The sequence below is a fragment of the Oryx dammah genome, unplaced genomic scaffold (genome assembly GCF_014754425.2).
Source record: "Oryx dammah isolate SB20612 unplaced genomic scaffold, SCBI_Odam_1.1 HiC_scaffold_28, whole genome shotgun sequence".
Lineage (NCBI taxonomy): Eukaryota > Metazoa > Chordata > Mammalia > Artiodactyla > Bovidae > Oryx > Oryx dammah.
Window position 1 is genome coordinate 79,793,575 of NW_024070212.1, and position 20,469 is coordinate 79,814,043.

A 20,469-nucleotide genomic window follows, 5' to 3' on the forward strand; every position below is an offset into this window, starting at 1 on the left:
TAAAGCAAACACCATATATAGTCTTCGCGTGGTTGTTGTTGGTATTTCATTTTTAATCTTGGGTTTTTTTTTTTTTTCTTATATATATTTTTTTCCTTATTTTTTTTCCTTATTTCTTTTTCTTAATATTATTATTATTATTTTTAATCTTTTCTCTTTTTTTTCTTTCTTCCTTCTGCTTCGTCTCTTTAACATTGTATTTTTGAAAATCTAACCTCTACTCTAGGTTTTTAATCTTTGCTTTTCGGTTTTTGTTGTCAATCTTGTACATTTCATAACCCAATCTTACCTGACAGCGAGATTACTGGCTTGACCACTCTCTCCTCCTTTTGGACTCTCCTTCTTCTCCACCAGGTGGCCTCTGTCTCTCCCCCCCCCCCTCCCCCCATCTCTTCTATATCCAACTCTGTGATTCTCTGTGTGTTCTAGATGGTGGAGAGCACCTAAGGAACTGATTACTGGCTGGACCTGTCTCTCTCCTTTTCATTCCTCTCTCTTACCCTCCTGGCAACCTCTGTCTACTTCCTCTCTCTCCTCTCCCCTGTATAACTCCGTAAATACCGCTGAGAGGTCCAGACTATGGAGCGCACATAAGGAAGTGACTATTGACTAGCTTGCTCTCTCCTCTTTTGATCTCACCGCATCTCATTCCAGTCACCTCTAACTACCCCCTCCCTCTTCTCTTCTCCATGTAACCCAGTGAACCTCTCTGGGTGCCCCTCAATGTGGAGAAACCTTTCATCTTTAGCCTAGATACTATATCATTGGTGCTGTATAGATGGAGAAGTCTAGAGACCACTGTAAAAATAAAACCGAAAACCAGAAGCAGGAGGCTTAAGTCCAAAGCTTGAGAACATCAGAGAACTCCTGAATTCAGGGAACATTAAGCAATAGGAGCTCATCAAATGCCTCCAAACCTACACTGAAACAAAGCTCCACCCAAGGGCCAACAAGTTCCAGAGCAAGACATATCACACAAATTCTCCAGCAACACAGGAACACACCCCTGAGCTTCAATATACAGGCAGCTCAAAGTTACTCCAAAACTTTAGACGTCTCATAACCCATTACTGGTCACTCCACTGCACTCCAGAGAGAAGAAACCCAGCTCCACCCACCAGACCTCCAACACAAGCTTCCCTAACCAGGAAACCTGGACAAGCCACTGATACAACCCCACCCACAGTGAGGAAGCTCCACAATAAAGAGAACTCCACAAATTACCAGAATATAAAAAGGCCATTCCAAACGCAGCAATATAACCAAGATGAAGAGACAGAGGAATACCCAACAGGTAAAGGAGCAGGAGAAATGCCCACCAAACCAGACAAAAGAGGAAGAGATAGGGAATCTACCTGAGAAAGAATTCCGAATATTGATAGTGAAAATGATCCAAAATCTTGAAGTCAAAATGGAATCACAGATAAATACCCTAGAGACAAGGATGGAGAAGATGCAAGAAAGGTTCAATAAGGACCTAGAAGAAATAAAAAAGAGTCAATATACAATGAATAATGCAATAAATGAGATCAGAAACACTCTGGAGGCAACAAATAATAGAATAACGGAGGCAGAAGATAGGATTAGTGAAATAGAAGACAGAATGGTAGAAATAAATGAATCAGAGAGGAAAAAAGAAAAACGAATTAAAAGAAATGAGGACAATCTCAGAGACCTCCAGGACAATATGAAACGCTCCAACATTCGAATTATAGGAGTCCCAGAAGAAGAAGACAAAAAGAAAGACCATGAGAAAATCCTTGAGGAGATAATAGTGGAAAACTTCCCTAAAATGGGGAAGGAAATAATCACCCAAGTCCAAGAAACCCAGAGAGTCCCAAATAGGATAAACCCAAGGCGAAACACCCCAAGACACATATTAATCAAATTAACAAAGATCAAACACAAAGAACAACTATTAAAAGCAGCAAGGGAAAAACAACAAATAACACACAAGGGGATTCCCATAAGGATAACAGCTGATCTCTCAATAGAAACTCTTCAGGCCAGGAGGGAATGGCAAGACATACTTAAAGTGATGAAAGAAAATAACCTACAGCCCAGATTAATATACCCAGCAAGGATCTCATTCAAATACGAAGGAGAAATCAAAAGCTTTACAGACAAGCAAAAGCTGAGAGAATTCAGCACCACCAAACCAGCTCTCCAACAAATTCTAAAGGATATTCTCTAGACAGGAAACACAAAAAGGGAGTATAAACCCGAACCCAAAATAATAAAACAAATGGCAACGGGATCATACTTATCAATAATTACCTTAAACGTAAATGGATTGAATGCCCCAACCAAAAGGCAAAGACTGGCCGATTGGATACAAAAACAAGAACCCTCTATATGCTGCTTACAAGAGACCCACCTCAAAACAAGGGACACATACAGACTGAAAGTGAAGGGTTGGAAAAAGATATTCCATGCAAATAGAGACCAAAAGAAAGCAGGAGTGGCAATACTCATATCCGATAAAATAGACTTTAAAACAAAGGCTGTGAAAAGAGACAAAGAAGGCCACTACATAATGATCAAAGGATTAATCCAAGAAGAAGATATAACAATTATAAATATATATGCACCCAATATAGGAGCACCGCAATATGTAGGACAAATGCTAACAAGTATGAAAGGGGAAATCAACAACAACACAATAATAGTGGGAGACTTTAATACCCCACTCACACATATGGACAGATCAACTAAACAGAAAATTAACAAAGAAACGCAAACTTTAAATGATACATTAGACCAGTTAGACCTAATTGATATCTATAGGACATTTCACCTCAAAACAATGAATTTCACCTTTTTCTCAAGTGCTCATGGAACCTTCTCCAGGATAGATCACATCCTGGGCCATAAATATAACCTTGATAAATTCAAAAAAATCGAAATCATTCCAAGCATCTTTTCTGACCATAATGCACTAAGATTAGATCTCAATTACAGGAGGAAACCTATTAAAAATTCCAACATTTGGAGGCTGAACAACACGCTTCTGAATAACCAACAAATCACAGAAGAAATCAAAAAAGAAATCAAAATATGCATAGAAACTAATGAAAATGAAAACACAACAACCCAAAACCTGTGGGACACTATAAAAGCAGTGCTAAGAGGAAAGTTCATAGCAATACAGGCATACCTCAAGAAACAAGAAAAAAGTCAAATAAATAACCTAACTCTACACCTAAAGCAACTAGAAAAGGAAGAATTAGAGAACCCCAGAGTTAGCAGAAGGAAAGAAATCTTAAAAATTAGGGCAGAAATAAATGCAAAAGAAACAAAAGAGACCATAGCAAAAATCAACAAAGCCAAAAGCTGGTTCTTTGAAAGGATAAATAAAATTGACAGACCATTAGCCAGACTCATCAAGAAGCAAAGAGAGAAAAATCAAATCAATAAAATTAGAAATGAAAATGGAGAGATCACAACAGACAACACAGAAATACAAAGGATCATAAGAGACTACTATCAGCAATTATATGCCAATAAAATGGACAACCTGGAAGAAATGGACAAATTCTTAGAAAAATACAATTTTCCAAAACTAAACCAGGAAGAAATAGACAATCTTAACAGACCCATCACAAGCACGGAAATTGAAACTGTAATCAGAAATCTTCCAGCAAACAAAAGCCCAGGTCCAGACGGCTTCACAGCTGAATTCTACCAAAAATTTCGAGAAGAGTTAACACCTATCCTACTCAAACTCTTCCAGAAAATTGCAGAGGAAGGGAAACTTCCAAACTCATTCTATGAGGCCACCATCACCCTAATACCAAAACCTGACAAAGATACTACAAAAAAGGAAAACTACAGGCCAATATCACTGATGAACATAGATGCAAAAATCCTCAACAAAATTCTAGCAATCAGAATCCAACAACACATTAAAAAGATCGTACACCATGACCAAGTGGGCTTTATCCCAGGGATGCAAGGATTCTTCAACATCCGCAAATCAATCAGTGTAATTCACCACATTAACAAATTGAAAAATAAAAACCATATGATTATCTCAATAGATGCAGAGAAGGCCTTTGACAAAATTCAACATCCATTTATGATAAAAACTCTCCAGAAAGGAGGAATAGAAGGAACATACCTCAATATAATAAAAGCTATATATGACAAACCCACAGCAAACATTATCCTCAATGGTGAAAAATTGAAAGCATTTCCCCTTAAGTCAGGAACAAGACAAGGGTGCCCACTTTCACCACTACTATTCAACATAGTTCTGGAAGTTTTAGCCACAGCAATCAGAGCAGAAAAAGAAATAAAAGGAATCCAAATTGGAAAAGAAGAAGTAAAACTCTCACTGTTTGCAGATGACATGATCCTCTACATAGAAAACACTAAAGACTCTACCAGAAAATTACTAGAGCTAATTAATGAATATAGTAAAGTTGCAGGATATAAAATCAACACACAGAAATCCCTTGCATTCGTATACACTAATAATGAGAAAGTAGAAGAAGAAATTAAGGAAACAATTCCATTCACCATTGCAACAAAAAGAATAAAATACTTAGGAATATACCTACCTAAAGAAACTAAAGACCTATATACAGAAAACTTTAAAACACTGATGAAAGAAATCAAAGAGGACACTAATAGATAGAGAAATATACCATGCTCATGGATCGGAAGAATCAATATAGTGAAAATGAGTATATTACCCAAAGCAATTTACAAATTCAATGCAATCCCTATCAAGATACCGGCGATATTTTTCACAGAACTAGAACAAATAATTTCAAGATTTGTATGGAAATACAAAAAACCACGAATAGCCAAAGCAATCTTGAGAAAGAAGGATGGAGCTGGAGGAATCAATTTGCCTGACTTCAGGCTCTACTACAAAGCCACAGTCATCAAGACAGTATGGTATTGGCACAAAGACAGACATATAGATCAATGGAACAAAATAGAAAGCCCAGAGATAAATCCACATACATATGGACACCTTATCTTTGACAAAGGAGGCAAGAATATACAATGGAGTAAAGACAATCTCTTTAACAAGTGGTGCTGGGAAAACTGGTCAACCACTTGTAAAAGAATGAAGCTAGATCACTTTCTAACACCGCACACAAAGATAAACTCAAAATGGATTAAAGATCTAAATGTAAGACCAGAAACTATAAAACTGTTAGAGGAGAACATAGGCAAAACACTCTCTGACATAAACCACAGCAGGATCCTCTACGATCCACCTCCCAGAATTCTGGAAATAAAAGCAAAAATAAACAAATGGGATCTAATTAAAATTAAAAGCTTCTGCACAACAAAGGAAAACATAAGCAAACTGAAAAGACAGCCTTCCGAATGGGAGAAAATAATAGCAAATGAAGCAACTGACAAACAACTAATCTCAAAAATATACAAGCAACTCCTGCAGCTCAATTCCAGAAAAATAAACGACCCAATCAAAAAATGGGCCAAAGAACTAAATAGACATTTCTCCAAAGAAGACATACGGATGGCTAACAAACACATGAAAAGATGCTCAACATCACTCATTATTAGAGAAATGCAAATCAAAACCACAATGAGGTACCACTTCACACCAGTCAGAATGTCTGCGATCCAAAAATCTGCAAGCAATAAATGCTGGAGAGGGTGTGGAGAGAAGGGAACCCTCCTACACTGTTGGTGGGAGTGCAAACTAGTACAGCCACTCTGGAGAACAGTGTGGAGATTCCTTAAAAAATTGCAAATAGAAATGCCTTATGACCCAGCAATCCCACTGTTGGGCATACACACAGAGGAAACCAGAATTGAAAGAAACACATGTACCCCAATGTTCATCGCAGCACTGTTTATAATAGCCAGGACATGGAAACAACCTAGATGTCCATCAGTAGATGAATGGATAAGAAAGCTGTGGTACATATACACAATGGAGTATTACTCAGCCATTAAAAAGAATACATTTGAATCAGTTCTGATGAGATGGATGAAACTGGAGCCAATTATACAGAGTGAAGTGAGCCAGAAAGAAAAACACCAATACAGTATACTAACACATATATATGGAATTTAGGAAGATGGCAATGATGACCCTGTATGCAGGACAGCAAAAAAGACACAGATGTGTATAGCGGACTTTTGGACTCAGAGGGAGAGGGAGAGGGTGTGATGATTTGAGAGAATGGCATTGAAACATGTATAATAACATGTAAGAATCGAAATGCCAGTCTATGTCTGATGCAGGATATGACACGCTTGGGGCTGACGCGCGGGGATGACCCAGAGAGATGTTGTGGGGAGGGGGGTGGGAGGGGGGTTCATGTTTGGGAATGCATGTACACCTGTGGTGGATTCATGTCAATCTATGCCAAAACCAATACAGAATTGTAAAGTAAAAATTAAAAAAAAAAAAAAGCTATAGCAGAGTCTTATCTCCCTCTTAATCATCTGTTTATCTTAAAAAAAAATTTTTTTTTAATGTGGACCATTTTAAAAGTCTTTATTGAATTTGTTACAATATTGTTCCTGTTTTATGTTTTTCGGCCATGAGGCATGTGGGATCTTATTGAATCCACATCCCTTGCATTGGAAGGTGAAGTCTCAACCACTGGACCACTAGGGAAGTCCCTCTGTTTCTAAATTCTGAGTCCATTCTGTGACAACAGCAACAGAACCAAAGGAGAGAGGAGCCTGGGCCCGGGTGTTTGTGAGAAGCCTGGAGAAGGGCTGACAAGCCCGCACCCTGGGTGCCCAGCACCCAGTGAGAGAAGCCCTAACAACTCTGTCTCCATCCGGATATTTTCTGGGGTCTCCACTGTGATGCACACTGCTATGTTAGGGTCAGCTTCAAGTCATGTGCTACAGGTGATAACAGCGAATGTTTCTAAGTTCACAAATGGTTTGTCTGGGTTTTTTCTTCTTTTTTAGAAATTAGAATAGATCACAGAAACATCCATAAAGAGATCACTCTCATGCCATGCTGGCATTCTGCTACAGTCTCGAGAGAGAGGGAGGAGGCTGAGATCGAAGGCAGCAGCTCTGCATCTTTTTAAGATTCTAGGGCTCTTTTCTGTGCACACATTCGACGTGACCTCTTACATAGAATTCTGGAGAATGTAAAAGTCCTTCTGGAGTCTAGACTAAGCATCCCAGAATGAAGGCATAGGGGTGAGCGTAGAATCAGGGCATAAACCATGTTACCTACAAGTACCCGTGCAAATCATATGTGACTCGGCAGAAAGTCACTTGAGAAAACAGGGCAGCAAAAGACAAATGACGAAGAAAACTTTTTCTTTTTTCTCTTGAGATTTCAGAGACCAAGCTCCATGGACTCTCTCCCCCGTACACATACATCAGTTCCTACCTGATTTCTTGAAATGCTTCCATCCACCGGATCGCTGTACTCAAAGTTATCAATTTTCTCCACGGTGTAAACTTTGTCACCCACTGGAAACTGTTTCCCCACGAAGGAGCGATCAGAAATTAGGGCCTCCAACTCCTTCATCATTTTGTTTGCGCCCTCGGCTTCCACCTCCTCATAATCATACCTGGGAGAAATCACAAAGTTGAGGCTGACTTCAAATCACACCAACGGATATCAGCACTTTTTGCATCATTTGTTTGGCCCTCCCCCCAAACAGCTAACTTCAGAAGAAGCTGGCAAAAATATGAGCGTGTCATTCTCTGGGGATGGAGCAGGCCAGGAATGAAAGGAAGCGTTTAGAAGGTTTCAGGAAAGGGTTAGGGGCTTCTGAATGAGCAGAAAACTCCCATTTGGGCTTTTCTACAGAATAAAGCTCTTAGCAGCTTCAAAGACTTTTGAGAGATGCAATCTAACATTTAATCACCACCTCCAGCCGTAGAAACAAAAGCAGTGTTATCTCTAAAGAAGACTGCATGAAGGCACGTGTGACTCAGGCACTGCTCTTCCAAACAGCTGGAGCTTCTTTGGGATCCATGCTGGAAGGCTCCCAGGCTGGGACCTGCCTGAGGCTGCTGAGATGTTGGCTGAGGAGAGTTCCAGTCTCCACAGGAGCTTCCACGAGTAAGGCCAAGTTTTCACTGACCAAATGAAGAAGCCAAGCCCTAACTCATTCTTTTTTTAAGCCCTAACTCTTTACACCTGGAACGCCTCCCTCCTCTCAGTGAGAGTGGATTCTGATCCAGTGTTCACCCTGACAGAGCAGCCTGGTGTGGATGCAAATAGGCCAAGAGAAAAATAAAAGCATGTTACAAATGAAATGCTCTGACTGTTATTTTTCCTCCAAGAATTGTTCTTGACTTCTTTCTTGTGAGGTTAAAGATTCTTACAGGTGGCTTTCCTTGTCCTGGTGGCACACACCCACTTGAGAGAGTTGTTTTTTAGAGGCTCAAGATAGCAGAGTCTATATTTATTTGCAATAGTGAAACAAATATATATGTGCAAGATGACACCTCTGAGACATGAGAAATACCAGGGAATTAAGGCCAACTATTCTGGCTCCAGGATTCTATGAATCAAGGACAGCAGTCCCCTTAATCCTGAAGTCAGATCTTTCCCCCAGTTAAAATGATAAACAGCACGAAATTACAACCAGGTGTTTGTGCTTTACATCTGTGACCTTTGGGTGTTTGAGGGAAATGTTCTATAAATCCTAGGCACAGAGGGGTATAATGGAAAAAATCTGGGCTCTGGAATCAGATAGAAGGAGCTATGAATTCAGCCTTTATTGGTTACTAACTGTGCAACTATGGGCAAGTTGCCTCATTTCTCAGAATCTCAGTTGCCTGATCGATAACTGTTTTGCGGCTGATGTGAAACAAGGCATGCAAAGAGCACTTTTGTTAAATGAATGGAGGGTAGAATGGAATCTTAACCAACCATAGATTCAGGGTCTAAGGACTTTGTAATACTTGGTTAGCAGTTATTTAAGATTAATAAAAATATGTTGATAGTTTTTAGATGGAGGCTTCTAACTGATTCAAGAGTGACCCTCTCTTTGAACAAACTGTTCTAATCTTAGTCCGTTCTATCTACTGTTCACTTGTTAACTCATTTATCTATTCAAAGCATATTTATACAATGTCACTATGAATTAGGTGTTTGGTGATACCATGGAGCACAAAAACAGACATGATCCTGCCTTCGTGATCCTCTGGGCTCTAGAGAGTTCATGACTGCTGTTCTGAATTACCAGATTTTTCTGGTTCTTAGAAAGTAGAGATACTTGCTGTATTTGCCAGGGCTACTGTGTGGCAGATATTACTTACATCTTCCACCAAAGAATAACTTGAGGGAGGAAGATAGCAATGAACTTGTCCAAAGTTGAGAAAAGTTTTCTGATTAAGGAGACCAAGTTGCTTAAGGGTGAATTCTTTCTCGACTATCCAAAGATAGTCGAGACCATTGAATCTGTGATATAGTTTTTAAATTCTCTAGTCTCAACTCACCTATTTTTATAGAGACGGGAACTGAAGTTCAGAGAAATTATATCTTTACATTTATTACAGATAAGTAATTTATCTAATATCCTTGCTCTCATATTTCTTTTCCATAATTAGAATAGTGAGATCCAGGGGGAAAAATCTGTTATTTTTACACTTACTAGGGGAAAGGCAAATTGAAATTAGTGAAAAGCACACTGGAAAAAATGCTAATGCATCTTAAAAATAGAAATATGTATGGTAAAGAAGACTTACTAACTATTCTAAGTATTTTGTCCATTGAGAAGCCCCAGTGCCTGGCAGAAAGTAGGTACACGGTCAGTATTTATTGAATCAATGAAGGAAGCATTGTCAACTACACAGCCTTTGGGGACCTATTTTAATGAGTCAGAAAAGTTGATTTACTAAACATAATTGTTTCCATAATTTCAGAAAAAGTTTCCATATTTTCAGTGTCTCAGAGTTTATAAAACACTTTCAGACTCATATTTCATTTAATCCATTCAATAGCTAGACTGCTACTTCCATCTCTACAAATGAGAAAACTCAGTACAGAAAGAGGTTAAATGACTTCCCAATCTACTAGGGGGCAGAAATAAAATTCGAATCCATTTTTCTGAATCCAAATCCAATGCTATTATCATGCCCATCTAATAGGTACATTTAAAAGGCTGACAAAACATTCATTCTTTTGAATAAGTTAACTAAAAATTTTAAGCCTTGTTCTTTATAGCTAACATAAAAGTTGACTTCATCTCAACCCCGACTGAATTGTTTTAAAAATCCCCAATAGATTTAAAGATCCCCAATAGACAGAAGTGAATGAACTGAGGTTTTATTAACACTTAAGACAGGAAAGAATTTGTATGCATGAGATTTCTCTCTGCCCACTTCCCCGCACTACCTCTGTTCCTGGCCAGGCTGTGGCTTACCTGGTGAAGAAATTCCGCCCATACTTTTGCCAGTGATCTTTAAGAATGTCCTCCACACTCTGTTTGCGGGTGGCTAGGATGGAGAGCCAAGCAAGGACAGCCCAGAGACCATCTTTCTCACGGATGTGGTCAGAACCTGGTGGGGGACAGCAAGCAGCTGTGAGAAGTGTGACTTCCCTAAAATACTTGAGAATAAACTCAGTGGTAAACATGATCCAACCAAAAGTCATAAAATTTTACTGAGAAACCTGAATACACAGAAGGAACCACTTATTGAATAAAGCCACATACTACTGAAAAAAAGTTGATGCTTTCCTAAGTAATTTAGAAGTTTAAGGCAAATGCCAGTAAAACTGTCAGTGGAATAACTTGGCAGAATGTGATCTATCAATTATGAAGTATGAATTTGAGGGGGGAAAAACAAAAGAACATGACCATTGTGAATTTTTAATAATTAAAATAATTAATTATTGTTCATGCAACAAAAGAGAGCACCCAGAAAGAGAGTCAAACACATATGAGACCTGAATAAATAATAAAGCTGTCACTTCAATGCTGTAAGAAAGAATGGATTACTTTTTAAGTAGTATTTGTATAACTAGTTAAACAGTTGGGAAAAAATCAGTTTTTTCCCTATAAAATACCATGCCAAAAAGAATTCCAAATGAATTATACATTAAACACCATGCCAAAAAGAATTCCAGATGAATTATACATTCAAATATAAAAACTGAAAACCTTTAAATACTAGGATATATATATATCCTAAACACACAGACACACATATACAATTGTTTTTAATCTTAGAGATGGCTAACACATATAAATTCAAAATTCATGAAGGAAAAAGTCTCTCTAGTTGTCTACTTAAAAATTTGCATTTCTATCAGCAAAACTACTATGGGTAAAATTAAAAGGCCATTGCCCAACTAAAAAAAATTTTAAACATTTACAAATAAAGTAGATGTTTAAAGCAATATAGAAAAAGCTCTTATATATTAATAAGGAAAAAGCAAAGCCTCAACAGAAATATAGGCCACAAGAATATAAATAGGCAATTCATCAAACAAATGAATACAGATACCTGATTAATATAATATTTATATATATATAATATAATATTATTTTTAAGAAGACAAATTTAAGTTAAAGCCACGATAAGAAACTGCTACTTGTTTGACAAACGGCCACAGATTTAAAAATGAGAACACCTAATATTAGGGAAGGTATAAGGAAAATGAGATTCCAACATGCTGTTTCCGGGAGGGTGACAGTCCTTCTAGAAAGCAATTTGGCCACTCCAGTGTTCTTGCCTGGAGAATCCCAGGGACAGGGGAGCCTGGTGGGCTGCCATCTATGGGGTCACACAGAGCCAAACACGACTGAAGCGACTGAGCAGCAGCAGAATGAAAGCCTTAAAAATTGACCTGCTTGTGGATCCAGGAACTCTGGTTCTAGGACATCTTTCTTTAACCAAAAAGGATTTAGTTAAACAAACCATGGCACATCTGTCTCTTGCTGAGGTCCTTGCTAAAATCTTTACTGAAAATAACAAAGTAGCGCATTTGGATATACTTATATGCATGGAGGGGTCTTGCCAGGTGGCACAGTGGTAAAGAATCCACCTGCCAATGCAGGGAAAACAAGAGACATGGGCTCAATTCCTGGGTCAAGAAGATCCCCTGGGGGAAGAAATGGCAACCTGCTCCAGTATTCTTGACTGGCGAATCCTATGGACAAAGGAGCCTGGTGGGCTACAGCCATGGGGTCGTAAGAGTCTGACATGACTGAGCAACTGAGCACACGCGCACACACACACACACACACACACACACACACTTATGCATGGAGCCTCTTTTCCAAGAATCTGATCTGGAACAGAACTCTAATTTTTTGCCTTTAACGTCTTTATTCTAAAAAAAAAAAAAAAAGCGAATGATATTGAGCTCCACTTTCTGATTTCTAAATAGGATTCAATACAATCCCTCTAATAATGTTTTGCATATGATCATGCCTTGAATTCTTCATGTGCCTCTCTGTCCTTGACTTCTCACGGGGTCTTATTTTCCTTATTGTGAGAGTAGCACAATGCTGGCAGTGAGGCATGAAGTAAGTTTGTTTCCTTCCTCTCTTCATCCTTTTAGACCCAGCTCAAATATCTTCTCTAGTCTAGCTCCCAGCTTCCCTAGGCAGTCATGAGCTACTTGCTCTTCTTATATAGCAACTGCTTAAACATGTGGTGCAGCACCATGCTTGCTCCTTAAGCCTCAGTAATTCATTTGTGAGCATTTCGCACCTCAACCATGTATTTCTTGGAGGCATCTCTTATTTACCCTTACATAGAATATATTAAATAACAGATTGTGAAGGAGCACATGAATGAATTAATCAATTAATTAATCTACTGCAACATCTTCTTTATTGGTTCATAAAAATACACAATTTTTTCCTCCCCAAAAGAGTCTTTCTAAGACACCACTTTCAGAGACAGTGGTTCTCAAAACCTGTATGCTGGCAAAACTAGAGATATTAAGTAATACTTTTAGCACATTATACAAGAAAGTTACAAATGTTTACCTAATTTTATTAGCTTGGACTTTTATTTGCCTTTACTGCTCTTTCAAGCAACAGAAAGTTAGCTCTCTGGCTTCTACAGCTTTTGCAGATGATGATATTCTTTGGCAGCAGTTTACCTTCAGCAGTAATATCCCGGCAGCTACTTCTGTATATGAGAATTCATGACAGAAGTGTATAGCTTGGAATTATTTGTCTGTGAGCCCCTAAGTTCGTTTTTCTTTATTCTGTCCTTCCTTCCTTTTTGTTTTCTTTTTTCTATTTTGCGCGGAGGGGGAGACTAGACTGAAAGCATAGCGGGCAGTATTCCTTTGTGCTTTTCCTGTTCTAAGAATTAGCTTTTTCCTTTATGTAGACATGAAAATAAAATCTAAAAATCTTACCCAACTTTAACCAAGTTACTTGGAGATAACTAAATCACACATCTAATATTTTTAAACAAAATGTCTGCCTTGCATAACATAAATAAATATTATCTTCCATTTACACAATCTCCAGTCTCTTTTGAAAATTCTCATTAATCTCACTAATCACCTTGGATATATCAAAATGCTGGGTAACTCTAATACTTAAGAAGTCTGGGTAAATTTCATTTTCTTTAGAGTTCTAATGAATGATGACAAGTTACTAGTGAAAAAAAGGCAATGGTGTATAGATGTGTTTCTCAAGCTACTGTTGTTTTTGCAGGTATGGCAGTTTTGGGTCAGTGAAAAATGCTTTATATTTAAGAATCAGAAAACCTGAATCTGAAACTTACTTAGAAGCTGCTTGAATTTGGACAAATCACTTTTCTGAGCCTCATACAGTTTCTTCAACTGTAAAAAGGGGGTAATGCCACCTTTCTCACACAATTTTAAGACTCTTTGGTGAGAGAGGATGAAAATATTTTATAAACTGTTAAGTACCATGCAAAGCAGGCAAATTCTTTACTGTCTGCGCCACCAGGGAAGCCCGAGTACCATATAACTATTGAAACCAATATAAGATACCATTATGAATAAGGCAAAAATAAACTTTTAGGGAAAATTAATATTCTCCACTATCTCATTAAGCTTTCAAAAATAATGTCCCTTAACTATACATACTGGGGAAGAAAATGGAATATAACCTAATATGCTCTTTTTTTCTGTGCAATAGGACTACAGTGTTTTTCTCTTTTTCCCCAATTTTCTTATTATGAATATGAATTACTGGTATCATTTTTTAATTAAAAAAAAAAAAGAAACCAAGCCCACTTAAGTGTAAGGAAGAGGAAACATTATCAGCAAGCACTAGTCCTAACTGCAAGCTTTGCTTCAGGTCTCTTCAAACTTGGTCCAGTTCAGGGACCAGCTAAACCCATGGGGATTCTGCCCTTTCAGCATCTTCAAACACCTGTCACTTGACTTTGGCCTAATCAGCACCTTGTGATATGTATAAACTCTGCTCAGTCAGAGTACACTCTGGGTCCTAGCCAAGAAAAATGTCAACCTTTGCTGAGGAAGCCAAGCGCCAACAGTTTAGGGATTAGGTTTCATTTACCGATACGAATACCTCAGGAGTGCCCAGGCTCCTGCTGTTGCCAGGCCACGGTCTGTGGATGGGCCATGACAGCTGAAAAAGAGCTCCACAGAGTTCTCTGGAAACCTGAGCATCTGCCTGTCTCTTTCTCTGACCATCTCTATTTCTCCTTCCATCTCCTAAACATGCTGTTTTCTCTGCCTGGAAATTTCTACCCCACATATAACTATTAGCCTGGCTAACATCTGTAACTACTTTCAACTTCCTTCTTATCCAGGATGCCTTCCTTGGTATCCTCTGTGTTTACCTCTATTCTACCCTGTCTGTTCTCACCCCACCCTGCACTCTGAGCTGTACCTGGTTCATGCTTGGTGTGCAGCCAGCTCTCAGGAAGCGTTTGCCCAAAGAACGACCAGACCCCAGCTGACTGGCTGGTGATCCAGCAGACCTGCTCTGTCCTCTCTGGCTTCTACTGCACAGATGACTTCCCTCTGCAAGGGCAGGAAAGTGCCTCAGAAAGCCTTTTCCACACCACTCCCGCCTTCAAGGGGAAGCTCCCCCTCGGCAACCCTCAAACTTTCCATTTAGCTATTTATCCTGCACTACCTCATAACTGCCCCTAGAATCTGTGTTTCCTTTGGAGGAAATTGGTAAGCACTTGACAGGCAGATAATGTGTCTTAACCCAAACTCCATTTTACACTCAACAAGTATGAGTCAGCATCTACTATGTTCTAAGGATATGAGAAAACACCAAGATGAGTGAGACACGTTCCTTGCCCTCACAGATGAGCAAGATGGAGAGCTAGACATGCAGGTAACAGTTTAACTGAGTTAGTTATAATTAGGGTATCAGCCCAGTGCTGTTGGGATAGTCTGTCTGGGAAATTTCCCAGAGACAGGATGTCCTAACCTTCCTGTGGGGAGATTTACCTACAGGAAAATGTACTCGAAGGTATGCAAATTAGAACAGGCAGAGAACTAGACAGAAAAACCTAATCCTCTCACCACAAAACCAGGTTAGGTACCCTGGGTATACAGTCCCTGGCATATCCTGTACTTCAGATTCTATTGCTTTGCACACTTGAGATAACCTGGCCAGGGTCTGACTTCCTTCCTCAAATGGGGTCTCCATGGAGCCTTCCACAGGGAGGCTGTGCTTACCACTGTGTTCCCTGAACCTAATTCAGTATCTGGGACAAAGCCAAAGCTCAACAAACATTTGAGGAATGAGCTGATGAAGTATAAATATGAAGGGTTTTTCATAAGAAATTAAAATTAAAGGAAATTTGCAAAGCATGAATGTTGTACTTCTCTGAGACCACTCCCATATAATATATATCATCTCTAGAACCTTTTCGAGATGAGACAGGAGAAAAATATTGCTAACCTCTAGACTGGGCCAGATCAGAATTTACTGGCCTATTTCCATATGATACCAAGTTAGTCCTCAACCTGGTTTCCTAGGTTGAGGAAGCCCCCTCCCTCCTTTTCCCAAGGAAGAATTTCAAAAGCAGTGACATTCTAGTTTATTCAGTGACTTCATATTTCTTCCTGTTTTCCCAAGAATTCAAGATTTCCCTCTACCATCATGTATAAACACGTGCATCATCACCCACAATTCGAGAGGAAAATAACTGTACCATGAGATCAACCAAAAATAGGAAGCTCACCCTGTCCCGTTCTGGTACCATAACAAAAACACCTTCATCCCTGGCATTTGTGATGCTGATGTCTGAGGAGTGTCATAGCCTTGGTGGCCACAATAATCACATGAGACAGTTGCTGTTTCTCCACCATGAACAGACTAACGTGTACTTGGTAAGAGTAATCTTACAGCTTGTGCATTTAAATACTGGTGATTTGTTTTATTTGGTGAGCCAGTTCTTGTGAAGTCTGACTCTTTTGCACCTCTTTGCAAGTAAATTTCTCCTTTTCTTTTATAAAAGGTCATCTTGTCTCACAAAGACTGTGGGTCCTCAGCTCTGCACTCTGGAGTAGAGTGGTGCTGAGTCCCAGCGAGAGTCCCAGATTCTGCCAGAGGTGAGTGTTTAAGCAGAAGAGCACCAGCTAGACACTCATGACTCCATCAAAACACAGGAAACTATACTGATAATGTTTAGTCCCTTCCTTTCCAACACCAGGGCTCTGGTTTGTCTGAATGGAAGGTGCCAAGTGAGAAGTGTGCTCTCTCATTCATTCAACAAGTGTTTGCTGAACACCTATTATATTCTGAGATTTATACCAGGCTGTGAGGATATGATGGAGAACAAGACAAATATGACTCCTGTCGTCATGGAGCTTACAGTATAGTGGAACCAACAGACATTAATCGAATAATTATAAATACTTGTAAAATTACAGCTGTACTATGTGCAAGGAAGGAGAGGTGTGTGGTGCTGTGAGATCTAATAATAAGGGGATTTGACCCACTCAAAGTTAGGGAGGCTTTCCTGAGAAATTGCCTCTACTCTAATTTAGAAAAACACATAAATAAATGACCTGGCACTCAATTAAGCTACAGAATTCAAATATTTCAAAGCTTGTAGGATCACTAATGTCCATCCTGAGATACTCTGTAAAGGAACTGTTGGAAACATTTGCCAACAAGGGACAGAGCAGGTGGAACCTAACTCCTCTCTAAACAAGTAGATCAGAAGTTCAGTTAAGTAAGTTCAGCTGCGCTCACTCAGCAGTGGTGATCCATGGCTATGAGCCTGGCTTTGTAAATGTTTTTCTCACAAATATTATGGAACAATTGTCTTTTTTTTTTAAGAGAGAGCGAACAAGTTTGTGGATTTTTCTCAGGATGAATCCTTTCTTTTGATATAAAAGATATCAAAGGGAAGATAAAACCATGGTTGGCACTTAGTATTTGATGATGGGTTAATAAATAAGTAAACAAGAACAAGCCTTAACAAGGAATAATTTAAAGTCTAATGCCTGGGTTCAAAGAAATCAGTCCCACAAATGTAATCTGGGGACTTTTCTTGGCAAATGTTACTGAGTAAAAGCTTAAAGGGGTATAATTATCTACAACATTAAATGAGCTAAGCAGTATTATGAAATGTCCAAAAAGCTAACATAAATGAAAGTCATATCAAAAAATGTACAGGGTCCAGTTCTCTAGAAATAGTCATCCATCTACTCTCTACTTGTCAAGTCAAGCCTGGAGGATTTGGGCTCAGTTCTAGACATGATCTTCTATGAGGGGCACTGGTGAACGGGGAAACATTTAGAAACCAGTGCTAGGTATATAAACAATATGAAGTGAGGGATGACTGGAGGACTAGGCATGGGTGGTCAGGGGAAGAGTGGACCTGAGAACTGCCCTCTGGTATCTGAAGGCTTGTCATGCAAGGCAGGAGCAGTTTGTGCACCCTGTCTTCAATCCTGTTCCCAGCCAGTCAACACCTAGATGGTTACGTGGCCCTAGGACTCCGATTCGCCTTGCCCAGTGCTATCCACATGGGTCTGAGGGGCAATGTGTTACTAAACATACTACAAAAAAGAGATATTGCAGTTAACAATGTTTACATAAAACTGTGCAAACTGGATTCCTTATGGCAGAATGTTTTGGAATCTTCAAATGATAATATCATCATGAATGTCCAAGACAGAGAGGTGTATTCCAAGTTTTCTGATCTTCATGGAACTAGTATCTTTCCACACATCCAAACACCCAGGAAGACCTTGTTCTAGACTTTTCTCTTTTCATTAGGCTCAGCACTGAAACAGGTACATGGAGTCAGGAAACCAAAGGTTTAGACACGGTACCTGCCTTCAATGACAGCTTCACCCATAGGGAAGAATGACCGATCCCAAGCCTGCACTGGATAACACTGGGGGGATTTCATGGGCAAAGCCCACCTTACAGGTCCAATGGGTAGTCATCCAGCATCCCGTGGAGTAATATGGCACCATTCATATTTTATGAGGTAGGAAAGAACTAAGCAGTAGCCTTGATATCTCTCACCAAAGACCTAGACCTTGGGAAATCATGTAGCTTGTTTTGTAGACATTGTTCAGCCTCCAAACTCATTCTTAATACCCTCCAATTCCATAAGCCATTCATTATGAAGAAGTAACGTCACTTCCTCAAGGGTATTAAATTGCTTAGAATTTTGTCACCGGGCATCTCAAATTTATTAGCTCATTCTACCCACCCTTTTTATACAGTTCATAAGGTCCTCATGGCAAGTATATTGGGGTGGTTTGCCATTTCCTCCTCCAGCAGATGCTGAAGAGATCAAGAAGAGATGGAAAGAATACCTGGAAGAACTGTATAAAAAAGATTTTAATGAACCAGATTACTATGATGGTGTGGTTAGTTACCCAGAGCCAGACATTCTGAAGTGTGAAGTCAAGTGGGCCTTAAGAAGTACTGCTGTTAATAAAGCTGGTGGATGTGATGAAATTCCAACAGAACTATTCAAATCCCTAAAAGAGGATGCCATCAAGGTTTTGCATTCATTATGTCAGCAAATCAGGAAGATCCAGCAGAGGCCACAGGACTGAAAAGGTCAATTCTCATCCCAGTTCCCAAGAAAGGTAGTACCAAAGAGTAGGCTAACCATTGGACAATTGCACTCATCTCCCATGCTAGTAAGGTCATGCTTAAAATCTTGCATGCGAGGCTTCAGCATTATATGAACCAAGAACTTCCAGATGTCCAAGCTGGGTTTAGAAAAGAAAGAGGAACTAGAGATCAAATTGCTAACATTTGAGGGGTTATATAGAAAAAGCAAGGGAATTTCAGAAAAACATCTATCTCTGTTTCATTGACTACGTTAAAGCTTTTGACTCTGTAGATCATGACAGACTGTGGAAAGCTCTTTTAGAAATGATAATATCAGACCATCTTACCTGTCTCCTGAGAAACCTGTATGTGGGTCAAGAAGCAACAGTGAGAACCCTGTATGGAACAACTGATTGGTTCAAGATCGAGAAAGGAGTACGACAGGGCTGTCTGCTGTCACCTGTTTGCTTAACCTATACACTGAGCACATCAAGAAATGCCGGGTTGGATGAGATACAGGCTGGAATCAAGATAGGTGGGAGAAACATCAACAACCTCAGATATGAGGATGATGCCACTCTAAAGACAGAAAGCAAAGAGGAAACTAAAGAGCCTCTTGATATGGGTGAAGGAGAAGAGTCAAAGAGCCAGCTTAAGACTAAATATTAAAAAATCTAAAACCATGGCATCCAGGCCCATTACTGCATGGCAAATAGAAGGGGCAAAGGTGGAAGTAGTGACAGATTTCCTCTTCTTGGGCTCCAAAATCGCTGCTGACAGTGACTGCAACCATGAAATCAGAAGCTGTTTGTTTCTTGGCAGGAAAGCAATGACAGACCTAGATAGTGTGTTGAAAAGCAGAGACACTACTCTGCCGACAAAGGTCTGTATAGTCAAGGCTATGGTCTTCCCAGTAGTCACGTATGGTTGTGAGAGCTGAATAAGGCAGAATGCCAAAGAATTGATGCCTTCAACTATGGTGCTGGAGAAGAAAGTCCCTTGGACAGCAAGGAGATCAAACCAGCCAATCTTAAGGGAGATCAACCCTGAATATTCACTGGAAGGACTGATGCTGAAGCTGAAGCTCTGGTATTTTGGTCATCTGATGCAAACAGACAACTCATTGGAAAAGTCCCTGATGTTGGGAAAGATCAAGGGCAGAAGAAGAGGGTGTCAGAGAATGAGATGGCTGGATGGTATCACCAATGCAATGAACATGAACTTGGGCAAACTCTGGGAGATGGTGAGGAACAGGGAAGCCTGGCATCCTACAGTCTATGGGGTCACAAAGAATCGGACACAACTGGGCGACTGAACAGCAACAACATTCACCCCACCCTAGGATTTATAGGAAAAGAAATCAGCCTTTTATTCTGTTTAACCAGCATGAATTACAACTCAATGGCAAGGCTGATAGATTTTGATTTTTTCTTTGACAAAGGATGGAAGAATAGTACTGAGGATCAAGAAGATTGGTTCTTTTACTTCAAAATATTGGGTAGAGGCAATAGGAGGAGAGGCAATATGGCCA

General features: G+C 39.5%; 1 protein-coding gene across 2 annotated transcripts in view; it reads right to left on the minus strand.

Moving 5' to 3' along the window:
* PGM1 (phosphoglucomutase 1) overlaps positions 1 to 20,469 on the minus strand; it is a 77,291-nt gene that overhangs the window by 11,110 nt on the left and 45,712 nt on the right. For both annotated transcript variants that reach the window (XM_040232678.1, XM_040232677.1), the window contains exons 8-9: positions 10,347 to 10,482; positions 7,355 to 7,538 (exon numbers count right to left, since the gene is read on the minus strand). In XM_040232678.1, the coding sequence (XP_040088612.1) occupies positions 7,355 to 7,538; positions 10,347 to 10,482 (320 nt within the window). The remainder of the gene's footprint in view (positions 1 to 7,354; positions 7,539 to 10,346; positions 10,483 to 20,469) is intronic.